At 43.4% G+C, this 21,904-nt stretch overlaps 1 protein-coding gene across 3 annotated transcripts in view; it reads right to left on the reverse strand.

Annotated features, from left to right (window-relative positions):
- The window catches only part of LOC118364226 (zinc finger protein 236-like), a 97,469-nt gene that overhangs the window by 23,065 nt on the left and 52,500 nt on the right, over nt 1-21,904 (reverse strand). For all 3 annotated transcript variants that reach the window (XM_035745579.2, XM_035745580.1, XM_052489336.1), the window contains exons 17-20: nt 21,523-21,632; nt 15,184-15,335; nt 8,228-8,404; nt 7,022-7,310 (exon numbers count right to left, since the gene is read on the reverse strand). In XM_035745579.2, coding sequence (XP_035601472.1) covers nt 7,022-7,310; nt 8,228-8,404; nt 15,184-15,335; nt 21,523-21,632 — 728 coding nt within the window. The remainder of the gene's footprint in view (nt 1-7,021; nt 7,311-8,227; nt 8,405-15,183; nt 15,336-21,522; nt 21,633-21,904) is intronic.

Raw genomic sequence — 21,904 nt, forward strand, 5'->3', positions numbered from 1 at the left:
TTTGAGAGTGGTTACATTTCTCCAGCCCCATCGCTCAGCAGTTTTAAGGGGGACCGCTGTGTTATTGTTTCAACTGCAGATTGACACTTTAAGAAACATTTCGCCTGTCACGCACTGTTCACACACCGGTGCAACACTAGTGCAAAACAAGAGGGAAATGAAGAGGGAAACAACTCATTTCTCCACACACCGGTGCAACACTAGTGCAAAACAAGAGGGAAATGAAGAGGGAAACAACTCATTTCTCCAGCGCCTGACGATGACAATCGTTCACAGGGGAGATGTTTTTTTTTGGGCTGTTTAGCAGCTTGTTTGGCGGTGATCTGATGAATGAACTCCCCAGTAAACACGTGTGTGTGTATTGGCAGGTGATAAGCACCCCAATAACACGAACCCTGTCAGCCAGCCTGTGAGTGCTGTGGGCTGTGTTAATAACTTCAGATAGGGTCTATTGTGGAGCCCCTCTCAGAGCAGAGGTCTGCAGTAGAAACTGTTGTAGTGACTGGGAGGAGGGCTCTTCTTCTGGGAGAGAGGTTGGGTCAGGGCTGCAGTTTGGAGCCTGTTCAGGGCCCTGTAATTGGGATCTCTGTAGTGGAGGGCTCTTCTGGGATATAGGATGGGTTTGGGGGGGTGGGACACAATGAGCTGGGCATTGCTCTTTGAGAGGTCCAGGAGGAGAGGGCGGCTGGAACGACAAGGTAACTCTTCAACTGCTGGGAAAGACAATCATGACAGAATAATGAGAAGGAGAGAGAGAGAGTGAGAGAGAGAGAGGTGGAGATGGACGTAGAGGTGGACTCGCGGGCTGGACTGCACCTGAACATGAGAGGAGCCCCTCTCAGAGAGCTCAGAGAGGTGGGGGAAACATCAAACCCAAGAGCAAGATATTCAGATACACTGAGAGAGTCTGAGTCGCTCAGAGTCAGAGCATGAGGGGGAATAGGACCAGGGCCTAAACGAACACCTGCCATGTCTATTTCAGCAGCCACGTTGTCGGTTGGTCAGGGCTCCACAGTGCAAGCATTTTTCAATGCTAGAGTTTGCTTCAACTGCTATCGAAGACACATTTAAAAAATTAAATAAATTATATATATATATAATATATACATACATACATACACACTGCTCAAAAAAATAAAGGGAACACTTAAACAACACAATGTAACTCCAAGTCAATCACACTTCTGTGAAATCAAACTGTCCCCTTAGGAAGCAACACTGATTGACAATACATTTCACATGCTGTTGTGCAAATGGAATAGACAACAGGTGGAAATAATAGGCAATTAGCAAGACACCCCCAATAAAGGAGTGGTTCTGCAGTTGGTGACCACAGACTACTTCTCAGTTCCTAGATGGAGTCTACAACCCACACAAGTGGCTCAGGTAGTGCAGCTCATCCAGGATGGCACATAAATGCGAACTGTGGCAAGAAGGTTTGCTGTGTCTGTCAGCGTAGTGTCCAGAGCATGGAGGCGCTACCAGGAGACAGGCCAGTATATCAGGAGACGTGGAGGAGGCCGTAGGAGGGCAACAACCCAGCAGCAGGACCGCTACCTCCGCCTTTGTGCAAGGAGGAGCAGGAGGAGCACTGCCAGAGCCCTGCAAAATGACCTCCAGCAGGCCTCAAATGTGCATGTGTCTGCTCAAACGGTCAGAAACAGACTCCATGAGGGTGGTATGAGGGCCCGACGTCCACAGATGGGGGTTGTGCTTACAGCCCAACACCGTGCAGGACGTTTGGCATTTGCCAGAGAACACCAAGATTGGCAAATTCGCCACTGGCGCTCTGTGCTCTTCACAGATGAAAGCAGGTTCACACTGAGCACATGTGACAGACGTGACAGAGTCTGGAGACGCCGTGGAGAACGTTCTGCTGCCTGCAACATCCTCCAGCATGACCGGTGGGTCAGTCATGGTGTGGGGTGGCATTTCTTTGGGGGGCCGCACAGCCCTCCATGTGCTCGCCAGGTTCCTCCCAATGCAAGACAATGCTAGACCTCATGTGGCTGGAGTGTGTCAGCATTTCCTGCAAGAGGAAGGCATTGATGCTATGGACTGGCCCACCCGTTCCCCAGACCTGAATCCAATTGAGCACATCTGGGACATCATGTCTCGCTCCATCCACCAGACTGTCCAGGAGTTGGCGGATGCTTTAGTCCAGGTCTGGGAGGAGACCCCTCAGGAGACCATCCGCAACCTCATCAGGAGCATGCCCAGGCATTGTAGGGAGGTCATACAAGCACGTGGAGGCCAAACACACTACTGAGCCTCATTTTGACTTGTTTTAAGGACATTACATCAAAGTTGGATCACCCTGTAGTGTAGGTTTTCCACTTTAATTTTGAGTGTGACTCCAAATCCAGACGTCCATGGGTTGATAAATTTGATTACCATCGATTATTTGCGTGTGATTTTGTTGTCAGCACATTCAACTATGTAAAGAAAAAAGTATTTAATAAGAATATTTAATTCATTCAGATCTAGGATGTGTTATTTTAGTGTTCCCTTTATTTTTTTGAGCAGTGTGTATGTATATATATATATATATATATATATATATATATATATATATATATTTCACCTTTATTTAACCAAGTTCTCATTTACAACTGCCACCTGGCCAAGATAAAGCAAAGCGACACAAACAACAACACAGAGTTACACATGGAATAAACAAGCGTACATTCAACAACACAATAGAAAAAAGAAAGTCTATATAGAGTGCGTGCAAATGGCATGAGATGGTAAGGCAATAAATAGGCCATAGTAGCGAAGTAATTACAATTTAGCAAATTAACACTGGAGTGATAGATGAGCAGATGATGATGTGCAAGTAGAAATACTGGTGTGCAAAAGAGCAGAAAAGTAAATAAAAACAATATGGGGATGAGGTAGGTAAATTAGGTGGGCTATTTACAGATGGGCCATGTACAGCTGCAGCGATCGGTTAACTGCTGAGATAGCTGATGTTTAAAGTTAGTGAGGGAAAAGTGAGGGAAATATAAGTCTCCCGCTTCGCCGATTTTTGCAATTCGTTCCATTCATTGGCAGCAGAGAACTTGAAGAAAAGGCGGCCAAAGGAGGTGTTGGCTTTGGGGATGACCAGATACACCTGCTGGAGCGCGTGCTACGGGTGGGTGTTGTTATCGTGACCAGTGGGTGGGTGCTGCTATGGTGACCAGTGAGCTGAGATAAGGCGTAGCTTTACCTAGCATAGACTTATAGATGACCTGGAGCCAGTGGGTCTGGCGACGAATATGTAGCGAGGGCCAGCCGACTAGAGCATACAGGCCGCAGTGGTGGGTGGTAAAAGGGGTTTTGGTGACAAAACGGATGGCACTGTGATAGACTGCATCCAATTTCCTGAGTAGTGTTGGAGGCTATTTTGTAAATGACATCGCCGAAGTCGAGGATCGGTAGGATAGTCAGTTTTACGACGGTATGTTTGGCGGCGTGAGTGAAGGAGGCTTTTTTTGCGAAATAGGAAGCCGATTCTAGGTTTAATTTTGGATTGGAGATGTTTAATGAGTCTGGAAGGAGAGTTTACAGTCTAGCCAGACACCTAGGTATATATATATATATATATATATATTCTAATTCAGAACAGTCCAGAGCAGTGATGCTAGTCGGGCGGGCGGGTGCAGGCAGCGAACGGTTGAAAAGCATGTATTTGGTTTTCCTAGCATTTAAGAGCAGTTGGAGGCCACGGAGGGAGTGTTGCATGGCATTGAAGCTTGTTTGGACGTTAGTTAACACAGTGTTCAAAGAAGGGCCAGATGTATACAGAATGGTGTCGTCTGCATAGAGGTTTATCTGGGAATTACCCGCAGCAAGAGCGACATCAGTGATGTATAGAGTCGGCCCGTGAATTGAACCCTGTGGTACCCCCATAGAGACTGCTAGAGGTCCGGACAACAGGCCCTCCGATTTGACACAGTGAACTCTGTCTGAGAAGTAGTTGGTGAACCAGGTGAGGCAGTCATTTGAGAAACCAAGGCTGTTGAGTCTGCCGATAAGAATATGGTGATTGACAGAGTCGAAAGCCTTGGCCAGGTCGATGAAGATGGCTGCACAGTACTGTCTTTTATCGATGGCGGTTATGATATCATTTAGTACCTTGAGCGTGGCTGAGGTGCACCCGTGACCAGCTCGAAAACCGGATTGCACAGCGGAGAAGGTAAGGATCGAAATGGTCAGTGATCTGTTTATTAACTTGGCTTTCGAAGACTATAGAAAGGCAGGGTAGGATGGATATAGGTCTATAATAGTTAGGGTCTAGTGTGTCACCCCATTTGAAGAGGGGGATGACTGCGGCAGATTTAGATATTTAGGGATCTCGGACGATACGAAAGAGGTTGAACAGACTGGTAATAGGGGTTGCAACAATGGCGGTGGAATATTTTAGAAAGAGAGGGTCCAGATTGTCTAGCCCAGCTGATTTGTACGGGTCCAGGTTTTGCAGCTCTTTCAGAACATCTGCTGTCTGGATTTGGGTGAATGGAGAAGCTGGGTAGGCTTGGGCAAGTAGCTGGGGCGGGTGCGGAGCTGTTGGCGTAGCAAGGAGGAAAGCATGGCCAGCTGTAGAGAAATGCTTATTGAAATTCTCGATTATCGTGGACTTAGCCTCAGGGCAGTGGACCTAGCCTCAGTGCAGTGGCCAGCTGGGAGGAGGACTTTACAGTGTCCCAAAACTTTTTGGAGTTAGAGCTACAGGATACAAATTTCTGTTTGAAAAAGCTAGCCTTTGCTTTCCTGGCTGACTGTGTATTGGTTACTGGCTTCCCTGAAAAGTTGCACATCGTGGGGACTATTTGATGCTAGGGCAGTACGCCACAGGATGTTTTTGTGCTGGTCGAGGGCAGTCAGGTCTGGAGTGAACCAAGGGCTATATCTGTTCTTAGTTCTACATTTTTTGAAAGGGGCATGCTTATTTAAGATGTTGAGGAAATTACTTTTAAAGAACAACTAGAGCGGCATGACTGCCCTGGTTGTCATGGTAACCTACCTCCCTTAAAGGAAAAATCCACCCAAAACCACTAATTCCTATAATTTACAGTGTTAATTAACAATATTATGTGAGAACAATATTTTTGTGAACAAATGTTTTATTTTATCGTTATAATAAGGTTGGTACCAACATGTGAAAATGGATGTGGAAACATGGAAATCTGTTCAGCATGTGAAGTAGCTAGTAAGTGCAGTTTGTTTTGGCAATTTTACAGCTATCAATTTAGAAGTCCATGTTCAACCTGCAGTCTGACATTCACAACAGCACCATGCAATGCACCCTGTCCTGAAGAGGCAGACAAACAGGAGAAATGTGCTAGACCCTCTCTTCAATTACACATTTCTCCAGGAAGGAATATCGCAAAAATATGATCAATGGCTCAATCGAAGACAACCTCTCGCGTTATGACATCGAACAGTATTTAAATCTGACATGTATGACAGGTGTTTTGTGATCTAAAAGTCATATTCCTATTAACTTCCAATGTAGTGAGATGCTTCATAACAGCCAAATTCCTGCCTGCTTGAACAGCAATAGCTCAGATACACATGAAAACATGAATTGACCCAGGGAATCGATAGAACATCGCTCAAAATGGGTGAATCTTTCCTTTAAAGGGGCAGCTGAATTTTTTGGTCTCATCTGTGATATTTTGATTAAAAAGTATTATTATTATTGTCTCCTATCATTGCTATGCAGACGACACACAATTAATCTTCTCCTTTCCTCCTTCTGATGACCAGGTGGTGAATCGCATCTCTGCATGTCTGGCAGACATATCAGTGTGGATGACGGATCACCACCTCAAGCTGAACCTCGGCAAGACGGAGCTGCTCTTCCTCCCGGGGAAGGACTGCCCGTTCCATGATCTCGCCATCACGGTTGACAACTCCATTGTGTCCTCCTCCCAGAGCGCTAAGAACCTTGGCGTGATCCTGGACAACACCCTGTCGTTCTCAACTAACATCAAGGCGGTGGCCCGTTCCTGTAGGTTCATGCTCTACAACATCCGCAGAGTACGACCCTGCCTCACACAGGAAGCGGCGCAGGTCCTAATCCAGGCACTTGTCATCTCCCGTCTGGATTACTGCAACTCGCTGTTGGCTGGGCTCTCTGCCTGTGCCATTAAACCCCTACAACTCATCCAGAACGCCGCAGCCCGTCTGGTGTTCAACCTTCCCAAGTTCTCTCACGTCACCCGCTCCTCCGCTCTCTCCACTGGCTTCCAGTTGAAGCTCGCATCCGCTACAAGACCATGGTGCTTGCCTACGGAGCTGTGAGGGGAACGGCACCTCAGTACCTCCAGGCTCTGATCAGGCCCTACACCCAAACAAGGGCACTGCGTTCATCCACCTCTGGCCTGCTCGCCTCCCTACCACTGAGGAAGTACAGTTCCCGCTCAGCCCAGTCAAAACTGTTCGCTGCTCTGGCTCCCCAATGGTGGAACACACTCCCTCACGACGCCAGGACAGCGGAGTCAATCACCACCTTCCGGGGACACCTGAAACCCCACCTCTTTAAGGAATACCTAGGATAGGATAAAGTAATCCTTCTCACCCCCCTTAAAAGATTTAGATGCACTATTGTAAAGTGGCTGTTCCACTGGATGTCATAAGGTGAATGCACCAATTTGTAAGTCGCTCTGGATAAGAGCGTCTGCTAAATGACTTAAATGTAAATGTAAATGTAAAAGACTAAGGTCACAAAACTTGAAATAGCATCGGGCAATATAAAACATCACTTCTTACTAGTAAAACATTTCTTATTTTAGAGGCATCTCCTCTGTTTTGGGGGGGAAGGTTTTGGTGTAATTATGGAGAAAAAACATTGTGGCTAGTTAAAATGAGTGGCTGGTCAATTTTTAAATCTACCTGCCACAGAATGGCTGGCGGAACAAAACGTTAGTTTCAGGCCCTGAATAGGACAGAGAAAGTAGATGAAGAGAGAGTGAGAAAGAGCATATAAGAGAGTACAGGACAGAGGGAGACAGTTCTCTGACACTCAGCTCACCTGACGAGGTCGCTGGGCTTCTTGAAGCTCTTGGGGCAGAAGTTACAGCAGTTGGCGAACTTGGGCTCCGTCTCCAGCTCCACCGCCTTGTCCTTGATCTCGCTGATGCGGTCGCGCTCCGCCGCCGACTGGGCCAGCACCTTCTCCGACACGGACGCCTCGTCACCAGGGTCATTCTTGGCCAGCTCCTCCGCCTGCTCCTCGGTGAAGGTTATGATGTTGGCCCGGTTCCTTTTCATCACGGTCTGCTCACCCTCCTCTTCCTCCTCGCCATCCTCATCCTCCAGCCCTGCGAGGGGAGAGACACATAGGAGGAAAGGATTCACATGCTTCTTGAGTGTCAATCAACATCACGCCCACAACTCGAACTCAGACCTGGGTCCATTTCAGATGCATTTCAAATAATTGCTGCTTGTCAATTGTGCATGGTGATCTTAGGCTTGTTCGGCCATGGAAACCCATCTCATGAAGCACCCGACAAACAGTTATTGTGCGGATGTTGCATTCAGAGGCAGTTTGGAACTCGGTATTGAGGACAGACTATTTTTACGCGCTTCAGCGGTCCCGTTCTGTGAGCAGATGTGGCCTACCACTTCGCGGCTGAGCCGTTGTTGCTCCTAGACGTTTCCACTTCACAATAACAGCACTTCCAGTTCACCGGGGCAGCTCCAGCAGCACAGAAATTTGACAAACTGACTTGTTGGAAAGGTGGCATCCTATGACAGCGCCACGTTGAAAGTAACTGAACTCTTCAGTAAGGCCCCTCTAATGATAATGTTAATCTATCTTTTTAAGGATTTTGTAAATACTACATCTCTGTACTTATATAATTAAATGGGACATTGACCAATATGGCTGCCATTATCAACAAAATCTAGAGCTAAACAGATCTATGACACTAGCCGCTCTAAATAAAAATTGTATTGGTCACATACACATATTTAGCAGATGTTGTGGTGGGTGTAGCGAAATGCTTGTATAGTATATATCTCTATGGCTATGTCCCAAATTCCTCTCATTCCTTCCTAAGTGTGCACTTGTTCACTTCCCTTCACTGATTTAGAAGGAAATGACTGGTATAAGAAATATCATAGAAACACCTACTAGCCTCCACCAATCCAATGCTTTTAGATTTGTGGGAAGTAGTGAAGGAATGCATACTTTAGGAGAAAGGAGATATTATTGGGACGCAGGCTATGTCTGTACCTCTGTCCACTTCGGCGTGGTCCTTCTTCAAGTGCTTCCTATACAGCACATTGTTGCGGAAGCTGTCCTCACACATGTGACACTTGTAGGGCTTCAGGTGGACAACCATGTGGCGGTTCAGACTGCCGTTGGTGGTGAAGGAAGTGTCACACATGTTACACTTATAGGCCTTCACTCCTAGGAGCGGGAGCAAAGGAGACGGAGATATAAATAACCATATGTTTCATCAGTGTATTGACCAAAAAGGTTTAGCTTTCCCCAGAGGTGGAAAAAGTACCCCAATGTCATACTTGAGTAAAAGTAAAGATCAATTCATAGTAAAATACTCCTTGAGTAAAAGTCTAAAAGTATTTGGTTTTAAATATAAGCATCAAAAGTCAACGTAATTGCAAAAAATTTGCAATGAACCTCTCTAGGTTAGGGGACGGTATTATCACGTCCGGATGAAAAGCGTGCCCAAAGTAAACTGCCTGCTACTCAGGCCCAGAAGCTAGGATATGCATATTAGTAGATTTGGATAGAAATCACTCTGAATTTTCAAAAATTGTTTGAATGATTTCTGTGAGTATAACAAAACTTATTTGGCAGGCGAAACCCCGAAAACAAACCAACCAGAAAAAAGAAATTGAGGTCACTCTCTTTTCAATGAGTTTTCTATGGGGATCTGGATTTCTAAGGCACTTGCTTGCAGTTCCCATCGCTTCCACTGGATGTCAACAGTCTTTAGAAATTGGTTGATGTTTTTCATTTGTGTAATGAAGAAGTAGCCCTGTCCAGAACAAGGGTCGTGTGAAATGTACTGTTTGATAGAGGCGTGTGACCTAAAAGCACCCCCCACTTTGTTTTCTTCCGGTATTGAACACAGTTTATCCCGTCTTAAATTTTATTGATTATTTACGTTAAAAATACCTAAAGTTGTATTTGGAAAGTTGTTTGAAATGTTTGGAGAAAGATTACCGGTAACTTATGAGATATTTTGTAGCCATGTTGCGCGAGTTGGAATAGGTGTTTTTCTGGATCAAACGCGCCAAATAAATGCACATTTTGGATATATAACGACGGAATTAATCGGAATTAATTGTGCAAGTTCTCCCACTTAAAAAGATGAGGCCTGTAATTTTCATCATAGGTACACTTCAACTATGACAGACAAAATGAGAAGAAAAAAATCCAGAAAATCACATTGTAGGATTTTTTATGAATTTATTTGCAAATTATGGTGGAAAATAAGTATTTGGTCAATAACAAAAGTTTCCCAATACTTTGTTATATACCCTTTGTTGGCAATGTCAGAGGTCAAACGTTTTCTGTAAGTCTTCACAAGGTTTTCACACACTGTTGCTGGTATTTTGGCCCATTCCTCCATGCAGATCTCCTCTAGAGCAGTGATGTTTTGGGGCTGTTGCTGGGCAACACGGACTTTCAACTCCCTTCAAAGATTTTTTATAGGGTTGAGATCTGGAGACTGGCTAGGCCACACCAGGACCTTGAAATGCTTCTTACGAAGCCACTCCTTCGTTGCCCGACTCAGCCACGTTTCATCTTCAATGCCCTTGCTGATGGAAGGAGGTTTTCACTCAAAATCTCACGATACATGGCCCCATTCATTCGTTCCTTTACACGGATCAGTCGTCCTGGTCCCTTTCGCAGAAAAACAGCCCCAAAGCATGATGTTTCCACCCCCATGCTTCACAGTAGGTATGGTGTTCTTTGGATGCAACTCAGCATTCTTTGTCCTCCAAACATGACGAGTTGAGTTTTTACCAAATAGTTATATTTTGGTTTCATCTGACCATATGACATTCTCCCAATTGTCTTCTGGATCATCCAAATGCTCTCTAGCAAACTTCAGATGGGCCTGGACATGTACTGGCTTAAGCAGGGGGACACGTCTGGCACTGCAGGATTTGAGTCCCTGGCGGCGTAGTGTGTTAGTGATGGTAGGCTTTGTTACTTTGGTCCCAGCTCTCTGCAGGTCATTCACTAGGTCCCCCCGTGTGGTTCTGGGATTTTTGTTCAACGTTCTTGTGATCATTTTGACCCCACGGGGTGAGATCTTGCGTGGAGCCCCAGATCGAGGGAGATTATCAGTGGTCTTGTATCTCTTCCATTTCCTAATAATTGCTTACCTATTGCAGATTCAGTCTTCCCAGCCTGGTGCAATTCTACAATTTTGTTTCTGGTGTCCTTTGACAGCTCTTTGGTCTTGGCCATAGTGGAGTTTGGAGTGTGACTGTTTGAGGTTGTGGGCAGGTGTATTTTATACTGATAACAAGTTCAAATAGGTGCCATTAATACAGGTAACGAGTGGAGGCCAGAGGAGCCTCTGAAAGAAGAAGTTACAGGTCTGTGAGAGCCAGAAATCTTGCTTGTTTGTAGGTGACCAAATAAATTCATAAAAAATCCTACAATGTGATCTTCTGGATTTTCTTTTCTCATTTTGTCTGTTGAAGTGTACCTATGATGACAATTACAGGCCTCTCTCATCTTTTTAAGTGGGAGAACTTGCACAATTGGTGGCTGACTAAATACTTTTTTGCCCCCGCTGTATTGGGAGTGCCAACAGAAGAAGCTCGTCAAAGGTAAGGCATGAATTATATTATTAGTTTCGTGTCGTGCCTGGTGGGTTGAATTATGATTGTCTGTGTTTGTTTGGTGGGGTGCTATCCTCAGAAATTCGCATGGATTGCTTTCGCTGTAAAGCCTTTCTGACATGTTGGCTGGATTAACAACAAGTGTAGCTTTAATTTGGTGTATTGCATGTGTGATTTCATGAAAGTTTAATTTTTATAGTAATTTAATTTGAATTTGGCGCTCTGCCATTTCACCGGATGTTGTCAAATCGATTCCGATAAAGGAAGTTTTAATTGCAAAGTCCCTCTTTGCCATGCAAATATGCTGAATCCCCCCAAAAACATTTACACTGCATTTCAGCCCTGCCACAAAAGGACCAGCTGACATGTCAGTGATTCTCTCGTTAACACAGGTGTGAGTGTTGACGAGGACAAGGCTGGAGATCACTGTCATGCTGACCGAGTTCGAATAACAGACTAGAAGCTTCAAAAGGAGGATGGTGCTGGGAATCATTGTTCTTCCTCTGTCAATCACGGTTACCTGAAAGGAAACACAAGCCGTCATCATTGCTTTGCAAAAAAAGGGCTTCACGGGCAAGGATATTGCTGCCAGTAAGATTGCACCTAAATCAACCATTTATCGGATCACCAAGAACTTCAAGGAGAGCGGTTCAATTGTTGTGAAGAAGGCTTCAGGGCACCCAAGAAAGTCCAGCAAGCGCCAGGACCATCTCCTAAAGTTTATTCAGCTGCGGGATCGGTGCACCACCAGTACAGAGCTTGCTCAGGAATAGCAGCAGGCAGGTGTGAGTGCATCTGCACTCGAGGTCGACCGATTACTCGGAATGGCCGATTAATTAGGGCCGATATCAAGTTTTCATAACAATCAGAAATCGGTATTTTTGGACACCGATTCGGCAGATTTTTTTTTACACACCTTTATTTAACTAGGCAAGTCAGTTAAGAACACATTCTTATTTTCAATGACGGCCTCGGAACGGTGGGTTAACTGCCTCGTTCAGGGGCAGAATGACAGATTTTCTCCTTGTCAGCTCGGGGATTCAATCTTGCAACCTTACAGTAAACTAGTCCAACGCTCTAACCACCTGCCTCTCATTGCACTCCACGAGGAGACTGCCTGTTACGCGAACGCAGTAAGCCAAGGTAAGTTGCTAGCTAGCATTAAACTTATCTTATAAAAATCAAACAATCATAATCACTAGTTAACTATACATGGTTGATGATATTACTAGTTTATCTAGCGTGTCCTGCGTTGCACGTAATCGATGCGAATCGTTGCACCAATGTGTACCTAACCATGAACATCAATGCCTTTCTTAAAATCAATACACAGAAGTATATATTTTTAAACCTGTATATTTAGCTAAAAGAAATCCAGGTTGGCAGGCAATATTAACCAGGTGAAATTGTGTCACTTCTCTTGCATTCATTGCACGCAGTCAGTGTATATGCAACAGTTTGGGTCGCCTAATTTGCCAGAATTTTACGTAATTATGACATAACATTGAAGGTTGTGCAATGTAACAGGAATATTTAGACTAATGGATGCCAGCCCCTAGATAAAATACGGAACGGTTCCGTATTTCACTGAAAGAATAAACATTTTGTTTTCGAGATAATATAATGATAGTTTCCGGATTCTACCATATTAATGACTTAAGGCTCGTATTTCTGTGTGTTATTATGTTATAACTAAGTCTATGATTTGATAGAGCAGTCTGACTGAGCGGTGGTAGGCAGCAGCAGGCTCGTAAGCATTCATTCAAACAGCACTTTCGTGTGTTTTGCCAGCAGCTCTTCGTTGTGCGTCAAGCATTGCACTGTTTATGACTTCATGCCTATCAACTCCCGAGATTAGGCTGGTGTAACCGATGTGAAATGGCTAGCTAGTTAGCGGGGTGTGCGCTAATAGCGTTTCAAACGTCACTCGCTCTGGGACTCTGCATGGGTAACGCTGCTTCGGGGGTGGCTGTTGTCATTGTGTTCCTGGTTCGAGCGTAGGGAGGAGTGAGGAGAGGGACGGAAGCTAAACTGTTACACTGGCAATACTAAAGTGCCTATAAGAACATCCAATAGTCAAAGGTTAACGAAATACAAATGGTATAGAGAGAAATAGTCCTATAATTCCTATAATAACTACAACCTAAAACTTCTTACCTGGGAATATTGAAGACTCATGTTAAAAGGAACAACCAGCTTTCATATGTTCTCATGTTCTGAGCAAGGAACTTAAACGTTAGCTTTCTTACATGGCATATATTGCACTTTTACTTTCTTTTCCAACACTTTGTTTTTGCATTATTTAAACCAAATTGAACATGTTTCATTATTTATTTGAGGCTAAATATATTTTTATTGATGTATTATATTAAGTTAAAATAAGTGTTCATTCAGTATTGTTGTAATTGTCATTATTATTACAAATACATTATTTTCTAAATATATTTTTTATATATGATTATTTATTTATTTTTTAAATCAGCCGATGAATTAGTATCGGCTTTTTTTGGTCATCCAATAATCGGTATCGGTGTTGAAAAATCAGTCGGTCGACCTCTAATCTGCACGCACAGTGAGGCGAAGACTTTTGGAGGATGGCCTGGTGTCAAGCAGGGCAGCAAAGAAGCCACTTCTCTCCAGGAAAAACATCAGGGACAGACTTGACATTCTGCAAACGGTACAGGGATCGGACTGCTGAGGACTGGGGTAAAGTCATTTTCTCTGATGAATCCCCTTTCTGATTGTTTGGGGCATCTGGAAAAAAGCGTGTACGAAGAAGACAAGGTGAGCGCTACCATCAGTCCTGTGTCATGCCAACAGTAAAGCATCCTGAAACCATTCATGTGTGGGGTTGCTGCCAAGGGAGTGGGCTCACTCACAATTTTGCCTAAGAACACAGCCATGAATAAAGAATGGTACCAACACATCCTCGAGAGCAACTTCTCCCAACCATCCAGGAACAGTTTGGTGACGAACAATGCCTTTTCTAGTATGATGAAGCACCTAGCCATAAGGCAAAAGTGATAACTAAGTAGCTCGGGGAACAAAACATCGATATTTTGGGTCCATGGCCATGAAACTCCCCAGACCTTAATCCCATTGAGAACTTGTGGTCAATCCTCAAAAGGCGAGTGGACAAACAAAACCCCACAAATTCTGACAAACTCCAAGGATTGATTATGCAAGAACGGGCTGCCATCAGTCAGGATGTGGCCCAGAAGTTAATTGACAGCATGCCAAAACGGATTGCAGAGGTCTTGAAAAAGAAGGGTCAACACTGCAAATATTGATTCTTTGCATCAACTGCATGTAATTGTCAATAAAAGCCTTTGACACTTATGAAATGCTTGTAATTATACTTCAGTATTCCATAGTAACATCTGAAAGAAATATCTAAAGACACTGAAGCAGCAAACTTCGTGAAAATTCATATTTGTGTCATTCTCAAAACTTTTGGCCACGACTGTACAATCATTGAGATGAGATTGGAGATGTTGGTTAGAGCTGCCCTGCCCTATAAAAAAACAACATTTGAGTTTGCTATTCAACAAGAAGCATTGCCTGATGTGAACCATGCCTTAAACAAAAAGAGATCTCAAAAGACCTAAGATGAAGAATGGTTGACTTGCATAAAGCTGGAAAGGGTTACAAAAGTATCTCTAAAAGCCTTGATGTTCACCACGGTAAGACAAATTGTCTATATCTATGGAGAAAGTTCAGGGCCTGGACACCTTGCTATCATCGTCGGAAAAATTAATTCTTAAGTGTATCAAGATATTTTGGCTATCTGTCCGCCAATTGAAGTTCAAGAGAAGTTGGGTGATGCAACAGGACAACAACCCAAAACACAGAAGTAAATCAACAACAGAATGGCTTCAACAGAAGAAAATAAGCCTTCTGGAGGGGCCCAGAAGTCCTGACCTCAACCCGATTGAGATGCTGTGGGATGACCTCAAGAGAGCGGTTCACACCAGACATCCCAAGAATATTGCTGAACTGAAACAGTTTTGTAAAGAGGACTGGTCCAAAATTCCTAATGACCGTTGTGCAGGTATGATCCGCAACTACAGAAAATGTTTGGTTGAGGTTATTGCTGTCAAAGGAGGCTCAACTAGTTATTAAATCCAAGGGTTCACATACTTTTACCACCCTATACTATGAATGTTTAGAAGGGTGTTCAATAAATAAAGAATTGTTTGTGCATTATTAGTTTAAGCAGACTGTGTCTGTCTACTGTTGTGACTTAGATGAAGATCAGATCAAATGTTATGACCAATCTATGCAGAAGTCCAGGTAATTCCAAAGGGTTAACATACTTTTCTTGCCACTGTATGCAGGCGTGCTGAGGTACACTGTTCTTACCTGTGTGTGTGTTGAGGTGGGACTTGAGGACCCCCGCTGAGACGAAGCATCGGCCACAAATGTTGCAGCAGTAGGGTTTCTCTCCGGTGTGGGAGCGCACGTGTTGCTTCAGATGGCTGGACTTCTTAAAAGGTTTATTACACATGGTGCACCTGGGGGGAATCAAACACACAGGTCGTGTTCATTAGGAATCAAACTCAAGAAAACAGACTAAAACAGGGAGGGACTAACTGACCGCCAAAAGGAAACACTTATTTGGTCTGTTGCAAAACCCTTTCCATCGAATGCCCTAATAGAGACGGTCTGTTTCTGTCAATGAGATGTGTATCAATAAAGCTCCTATAAAGTCACAAATCATCAGTTAACAATACTGACAACAGGAATCATTTCAAAATTCCACCATCAATTCACAAAGCAAGTTGGAGTTTATAAAAGTACATCAGACTTTTTGGGAAGTTGGAGAATTGAAAACCAAACCTTTCTTTGGAAAGGTCACTAACTCAGCCCTATGGCATCTGTTTGTGCTTTCTGTTTGGAAGGTGTGAGTTATGGGTTGAAGCTTTAAAAATTGCAGCGTACTGCGGCGCAGCATGCATGGTGCAGCAGAATTCTATGGCACGTTATTTAAGTGTGAACCACTGGTACTATTGATTCTAGTTAGTGCTAGTTTGACTACCAGAGAGCATCTTTGAGAAGCATTTGATAGCCTTCAATAGTGTCTGTACTAGAGAATGCAGGCACGCGGGAGACCGGGGTTCAATTCCCTGATGGGGAGGAAGGAGTAGGCTGTCCTTGTAAATAATAATTTGTTCATAACTGATTCCATGTGTGTTATTTCATAGTTGTTTCATAAATGTCTTCTATTATTCTACAATGTAGAAAATAGTCCAAATAAAGAAAAACCCTGTATTGAGAAGGTGTGTCTAAACTTTTGACTGGTACTTGCTTATTTAATTTGATTAACATTATGTTGTTTCTATTCCAGGAAAATTTCCATTAGAATGGAACAGAAAATATCGCAATGTACAACGTAACGGCCGGGAGTACATTACTGGGCTATTTAGCTAAAGAATCCCAGTGTCGTGCAGGCACGCAGGACACCGGGGTTCAATTCCCCGACGAGGAGGAAGGAGTAGGCTGTCCTTGTATATAAGAATTTGTTCTTAACTGACTTGCCTAGTTAAATAAAGGTAACACTAAGAGCATAAAATTTCTTCACCCTAATTTTCAAATTCTAGTCTTAACCAACACCCAAACAGAGATTCAATGAAAATTTAAAAAAATCTCCTTGATTTAAAACAGTTGTAGGCTATTGCTTCTGAATTAATAATAATAAAATTGTTTAAAAAATAAAAAATATTTTGGAGATGATTTTGTTTTCAAATAACGTAAAATGAGCGAGAAAAAGGCAAATCTTGAACATGGGGTGAGACAATGTTACTAATTTCTAAATAAAGCCAGTTTATTATTTAGAATGATTTATTTATGTTTTTAGAGGGGAGAGAAAACAAAAACCAACAATCATCTCACGGGTCTCACAGTAGAGGGCGGCGCGGGTATTGAACCAGCATCTGTAGCAACACAGCTAATAATCCTGTCTTATACAGCACCTGAGTGGTGCAACGGTCTAACGTGACCGGTCGGGAGTGGCCTACAGTAAGAGCAAAATAATCCTAACAAAATAAAAACCTTAGCGTAACAACAGTTTTAGTAAGTAATACTGAAGTCGACCACAATTATCAGTTTCTATTTAGGTTTATGTCACCCATTCATTGTCAGTTAGAGACACAGTAGGACTCAAAAGCATAGTTAGTGATCTAACTCCCCCCTTGTGCTGGTCTGAAGCAACGAAGTGGTGACGCAGGGTACTGTACTAAACCACAAATGACCTCTAAGCCCAGCAGCATAAGTCACAAAAATGTAAGTGGAGCAACCACTGTCTGCACAGGCTTTAGAATGAGACAGAGAGAGATAATCAACCCATATACAGTGGGGAGAACAAGTATTTGATACACTGCCGATTTTGCAGGTTTTCTTACTTACAAAGCATGTAGAGGTCTGTAATTTTTATCAGAGGTACACTTCAACTGTGAGAGACGGAATCTAAAACAAAAATCCAGAAAATCACATTGTATGATGGTTTTAAATCCAAAAATGAAAATACTGCCCTCTAGTCACAAAAGGTTAAAGAAAAACTAAACAGGTCTGTGAGAGCCGGAATTCTTACGGGTTGGTAGGTGATCAAATACTTATGTAAGGCAATAAAATGCTAATTAATTACTTAAAACCATCATACAATGTGATTTTCTGGATTTTTGTTTTGGATTCCGTCTCTCACAGTTGAAGTGTACCTATGATACAAATGACAGACCTCTACATGCTTTATAAGTGGGAAAACCTGCAAAATCAGCAGTGTATCAAATACTTGTTCTCCCCACTGTATATGATGTGTATGTGTGTACTTATCTAAACAGAATGTCGAGTCTAATTTTGATACATATATAGGACTCCATACAGAGCATTACACACAAACTGAAGTCACACTATACCACACACTACTCTTTTCTCACTGTTAAAACCTTGGTCTTGATTACATCTGTGTCGTATCTGAAGGAGAAAATTCAGTAGTTTACAATCTCAAATATATATTCCCCTTATCCATCTACGTCCTCCTTTCTCTTGTTTTGTCTATACCGCTAGTCGTTTCATCCTAGACATGCATTAATAACGCATTGTGTGCTGACGTGGTAGGGGATTTTGTAAGTCTTTTTTTTTTGCATCCGTTCTGAGTGCCATGGGGAACAACTGAGGGAACAACTGAATAAAAGCATGACGCATTACTCAGTCCCCTTCCCGTCCCACTCTCTGTTTCCACAACGCAACAACATCCGTGGCTAGTGTCCTCTGCTACATCTGACGCACAAGTTAGTTGGAGAACTAAGAGCTTGTAGCAACACAAGCTGCCACCGTCACCTCTACAGACATCTGACGCACAAGTTAGTCACAAAACAAAAAGCTTGGAGCAACACAAGCTGGCACAGTCACCTTTACAGATAGGAAGCTAGCAGAGTTAACTCATTGTCTGATTTCCAAATGGCAACATATGGGCCATGGTCAAAAGTAGTACACTTGATAGGGAATAGGGTGCCGTTTGGGACAGTTATTTAGTTGAACATTGTGTCATATACACACAAGATGGTGCCGGAGAACAAGGCTGACGTTTGACACATTCCTAACCAGATTGTTAGTTTCTTTGCGTTTTGTTGTAAGTTATTTTGTACAATGATGCTGCTACTTTCTCTTATGACCAAAAATAACTTCTAGAACTCAGAAATGCGATTACTCACCACGGACTGGCAGAATCATTTTTTTCCTATAACGACTCCGACGAGCCCGATGTGAATGACATACTGCTTTCCTGGGAACAGGCCCAGATCCTTGTCATTTGCGTGAAGAGAATGCGAAGAAAAAGGGTCCAGACAGCGGCCTGCCTTCTGAAAATTCATAGGCGATCGACTAAAACCCCACTTCCTTCCATTCTGCTCGCAAATGTGCAATCATTGGAAAATAAAATGACCTACGCGAAACTACCATCGGGACTATGTCGTTTTGTAATAACAGCTGGTGCACGATATCGAAAGAAGTCTTGAGCTATTGCCCGCCTGAGGTAGAGTATTTCATGATAAGCTGTAGACCACACTATTTACCTAGAGAGTTTTCATCTGTATATTTCGTAGCTGTCTACATTCCACCACAGACCGGTGATGGCACTAAGACCACACTGAATGAGCTGTATTCCGCCATAAGTAAACAGGAGCAAACAAGCTCACCCAGAGGTGGTGCTCCGAGTAGCCGGGGACTTTAATGCAGGGAAACTTAAATCCATCTTACCAAATTTCTATCATCATGTTAAATGTGCAACCAGAGGGGAAAAAACCCTGGATCACCTTTAACAACACAGAGACGCATACAAAGCTCTCCCTAGCCCTCCATTTGGCAAATATGACCATAATTCTATCCTGCTGATTCCTGATTAAAAGCACAAATTAAAGCAGAAAGCACCAGTGACTCGATCAATTAAAAAAAAGTGGTCGGATGAAGCAGATGCTAAGCTACAGTACTGGTTTGCTAGCACAGACTGGAATATGATAAGGGATTCCAGCGATGGCATTGAGGAGTACACTAAACCAGTTATTGGCTTCATCAATATGTGTACCGATGACGTCATCCTCACATTGATCGTACGTACATACCCCTACCAGAAGCTATGGATTACAGGCAACATCTGCATTGAGCGAAAAGCTAGAGCTGCTGCTTTCAAGGAGCGGGACTCTAATCCGGAAGCTTATAAGAAATCCCGCTATGCCCTCCAACGAACCATCATACAGGCAAAGAGTCAATACAGGACTAAGATCAAATTGTACTACACCGGCTCTGACGCTCGTCGCATGTGGCAGGGCTTACAAACCAAACGGACTACAGCCGAGAACTGCCCAGTGACACGAGCCTACCAGACGAGCTAAACTACGTCTATGCTCACTTTGAGGCAAACAACACTAAAACATGCATGAGAGCGCCAGCTGTTCCGGGAAGACTGTGATCATGCTCTCCGCAGCCGATGTGAGTAAGACCTTTAAACAGGTCAACATTCACAAGGCCACAGGGCCAGACGGTTTACCAGGACGTGTACTGCGACCATGCGCTGATCGACTGGCAAGTGTCTTCACTGACACTTTAAACCTCTCCCTGTCCAAGTCTGTAATACCAACATGTTTTAAGCAGACCACCATAGTCCCTGTGCCCAAGAACACTAAGGTAACCTGCCTAAATGACTACCGCCTCGTAGCACTCATGTCTGTAGCCATGAAGTGATTTGAAAGGCTGGTCATGGCTCACATCAACACCATTATTCCAGAAACCCTAGACCCACTCCAATTTGCATACTACCCTAACAGAGTCACAGATGATGCCATCTCTATTGCACTCCACACTGCTCTTTCCCACCAGGACAAAAGTTGTTCATTGACTACAGCTCAGCGTTCAACACCAGAGTGACTTCAAAGCTCATCAATAAGCTAAGGACCCTGGGACTAAACACCTCCCTTGCAACTGGATCCTGGACATCGTGACTGGCCTCCCCCAAGTGGTAAGGGTAGGTAACAACACATCCGTCACGCTGATCCTCAACACAGGGGCCCCTCAGGGTGCATGCTCAGACCCCTCCTGTACTCCCTGTTCACTCATGACTGCACGCCAGGTACGACTCCAACACTATCCTATGTTTACCGATGACACAGTAGTTACCGATGACACATATTTTACACCGCTGCTACTCTCTGTTGTTGTCATCTATGCATAGTGATTTTAATAACTACCTAAAACCCTTGCCAACAAGAGGTTTTGCCACCAAGTACTAGGACAATACTTATTTCCCTCATTAAAATGCAAATCAATTTACAACATTTTTGACATGCGTTTTTCTGGATTCTTTTGTTGTTATTCTGTCTCTCACTGTTCAAATAAACCACCATTAAAATTATAGACTGATCATTTCTTTGTCAGTTGGCAAACGTACAAAATCAGCAGGGGATCAAATACTATTTTCCTCTCACTGTACATGTATATATTACCTCAACTAACCAGTGCCCCCGCACATTGACTCCGGTACCGGTACCCTCCTGTATATAGTCTCGCTATTGTTTTAACTGCTGCTCTTTAATTACTAGTTACTTTTATTTATTTTTGAACTGCATTGTTGGTTAGGGGCTTGTAAAGTAAGCATTTCCTTCGAAGGTCTACACCTGTTTTTTGCAGCACATGTGATGAAAAAAATTTGATTTGACATGTCTCGCACTCAAAATGATCACTTTATCAGGAGACAATAACAGCAACGGAGGTGCGTTTCTGATAGTGTTATCTTTGTTTTGCATTCCTCCGTGTCGACTGCTAATGCTGTTACAGCCCTAGAGCACAACTTTTGATAAAAGGTGCATAACAGTGTTATCTGCTGACGAGCTGGGAACAATTGACAGAAAGTAAAAGCATCCATTACTTGCCGAAAATTATAGGCTCGCTGTCGCTTACAGACATTTATATTTTAGTCATTTAGCAGAGGCTCTTATCCAAAACGACAGCAGTGAGTGCATACATTTTTCTAACTTTTTATTCTTGTACTGGTCCCTGTGGGAATCGAACCCACAACCATTGCAAGCACCATGAACTACCAACTGAGCCAAAGACACACACACACACTGGACCAACACACACACTGGACAAACACACACACTGGACAAACACACACACTGGACAAACACACACACTGGACAAACACACACACACCTGTAAGCCCTCTTGCTGTTGTCCTCGCTGTCTTCTGGGTCTTGGTAGTCTTGCGTCTGGTCAGACAGCTGGAGGTCTCCTTGGCTAGTCTCCTGGAGCAGGCCACTTGTCTAAACAGAAGTATATGCAACCATTAATTAACTACATTGTGAATAAATCACTGAATATTTGAACTGACTACTTAAGGCTACATTTAATTTAGTCGTTTTTGGCTTGATAGAACACCCGTTAAGTTAGGATGGCAAACAGGTTCTGAGATGGCTTCTACCCCCAAGCCATATGATTGCTAATAGCCAGAATGCTAAATAGTTCATTAATGTTACCCAAACTATCTGCACTGACTTTATCTTGCACTGACCCTACGCACATTCACTAGACTTTA

The sequence above is a fragment of the Oncorhynchus keta genome, chromosome 31 (genome assembly GCF_023373465.1).
Source record: "Oncorhynchus keta strain PuntledgeMale-10-30-2019 chromosome 31, Oket_V2, whole genome shotgun sequence".
NCBI classification, from domain to species: Eukaryota; Metazoa; Chordata; class Actinopteri; order Salmoniformes; family Salmonidae; genus Oncorhynchus; species Oncorhynchus keta.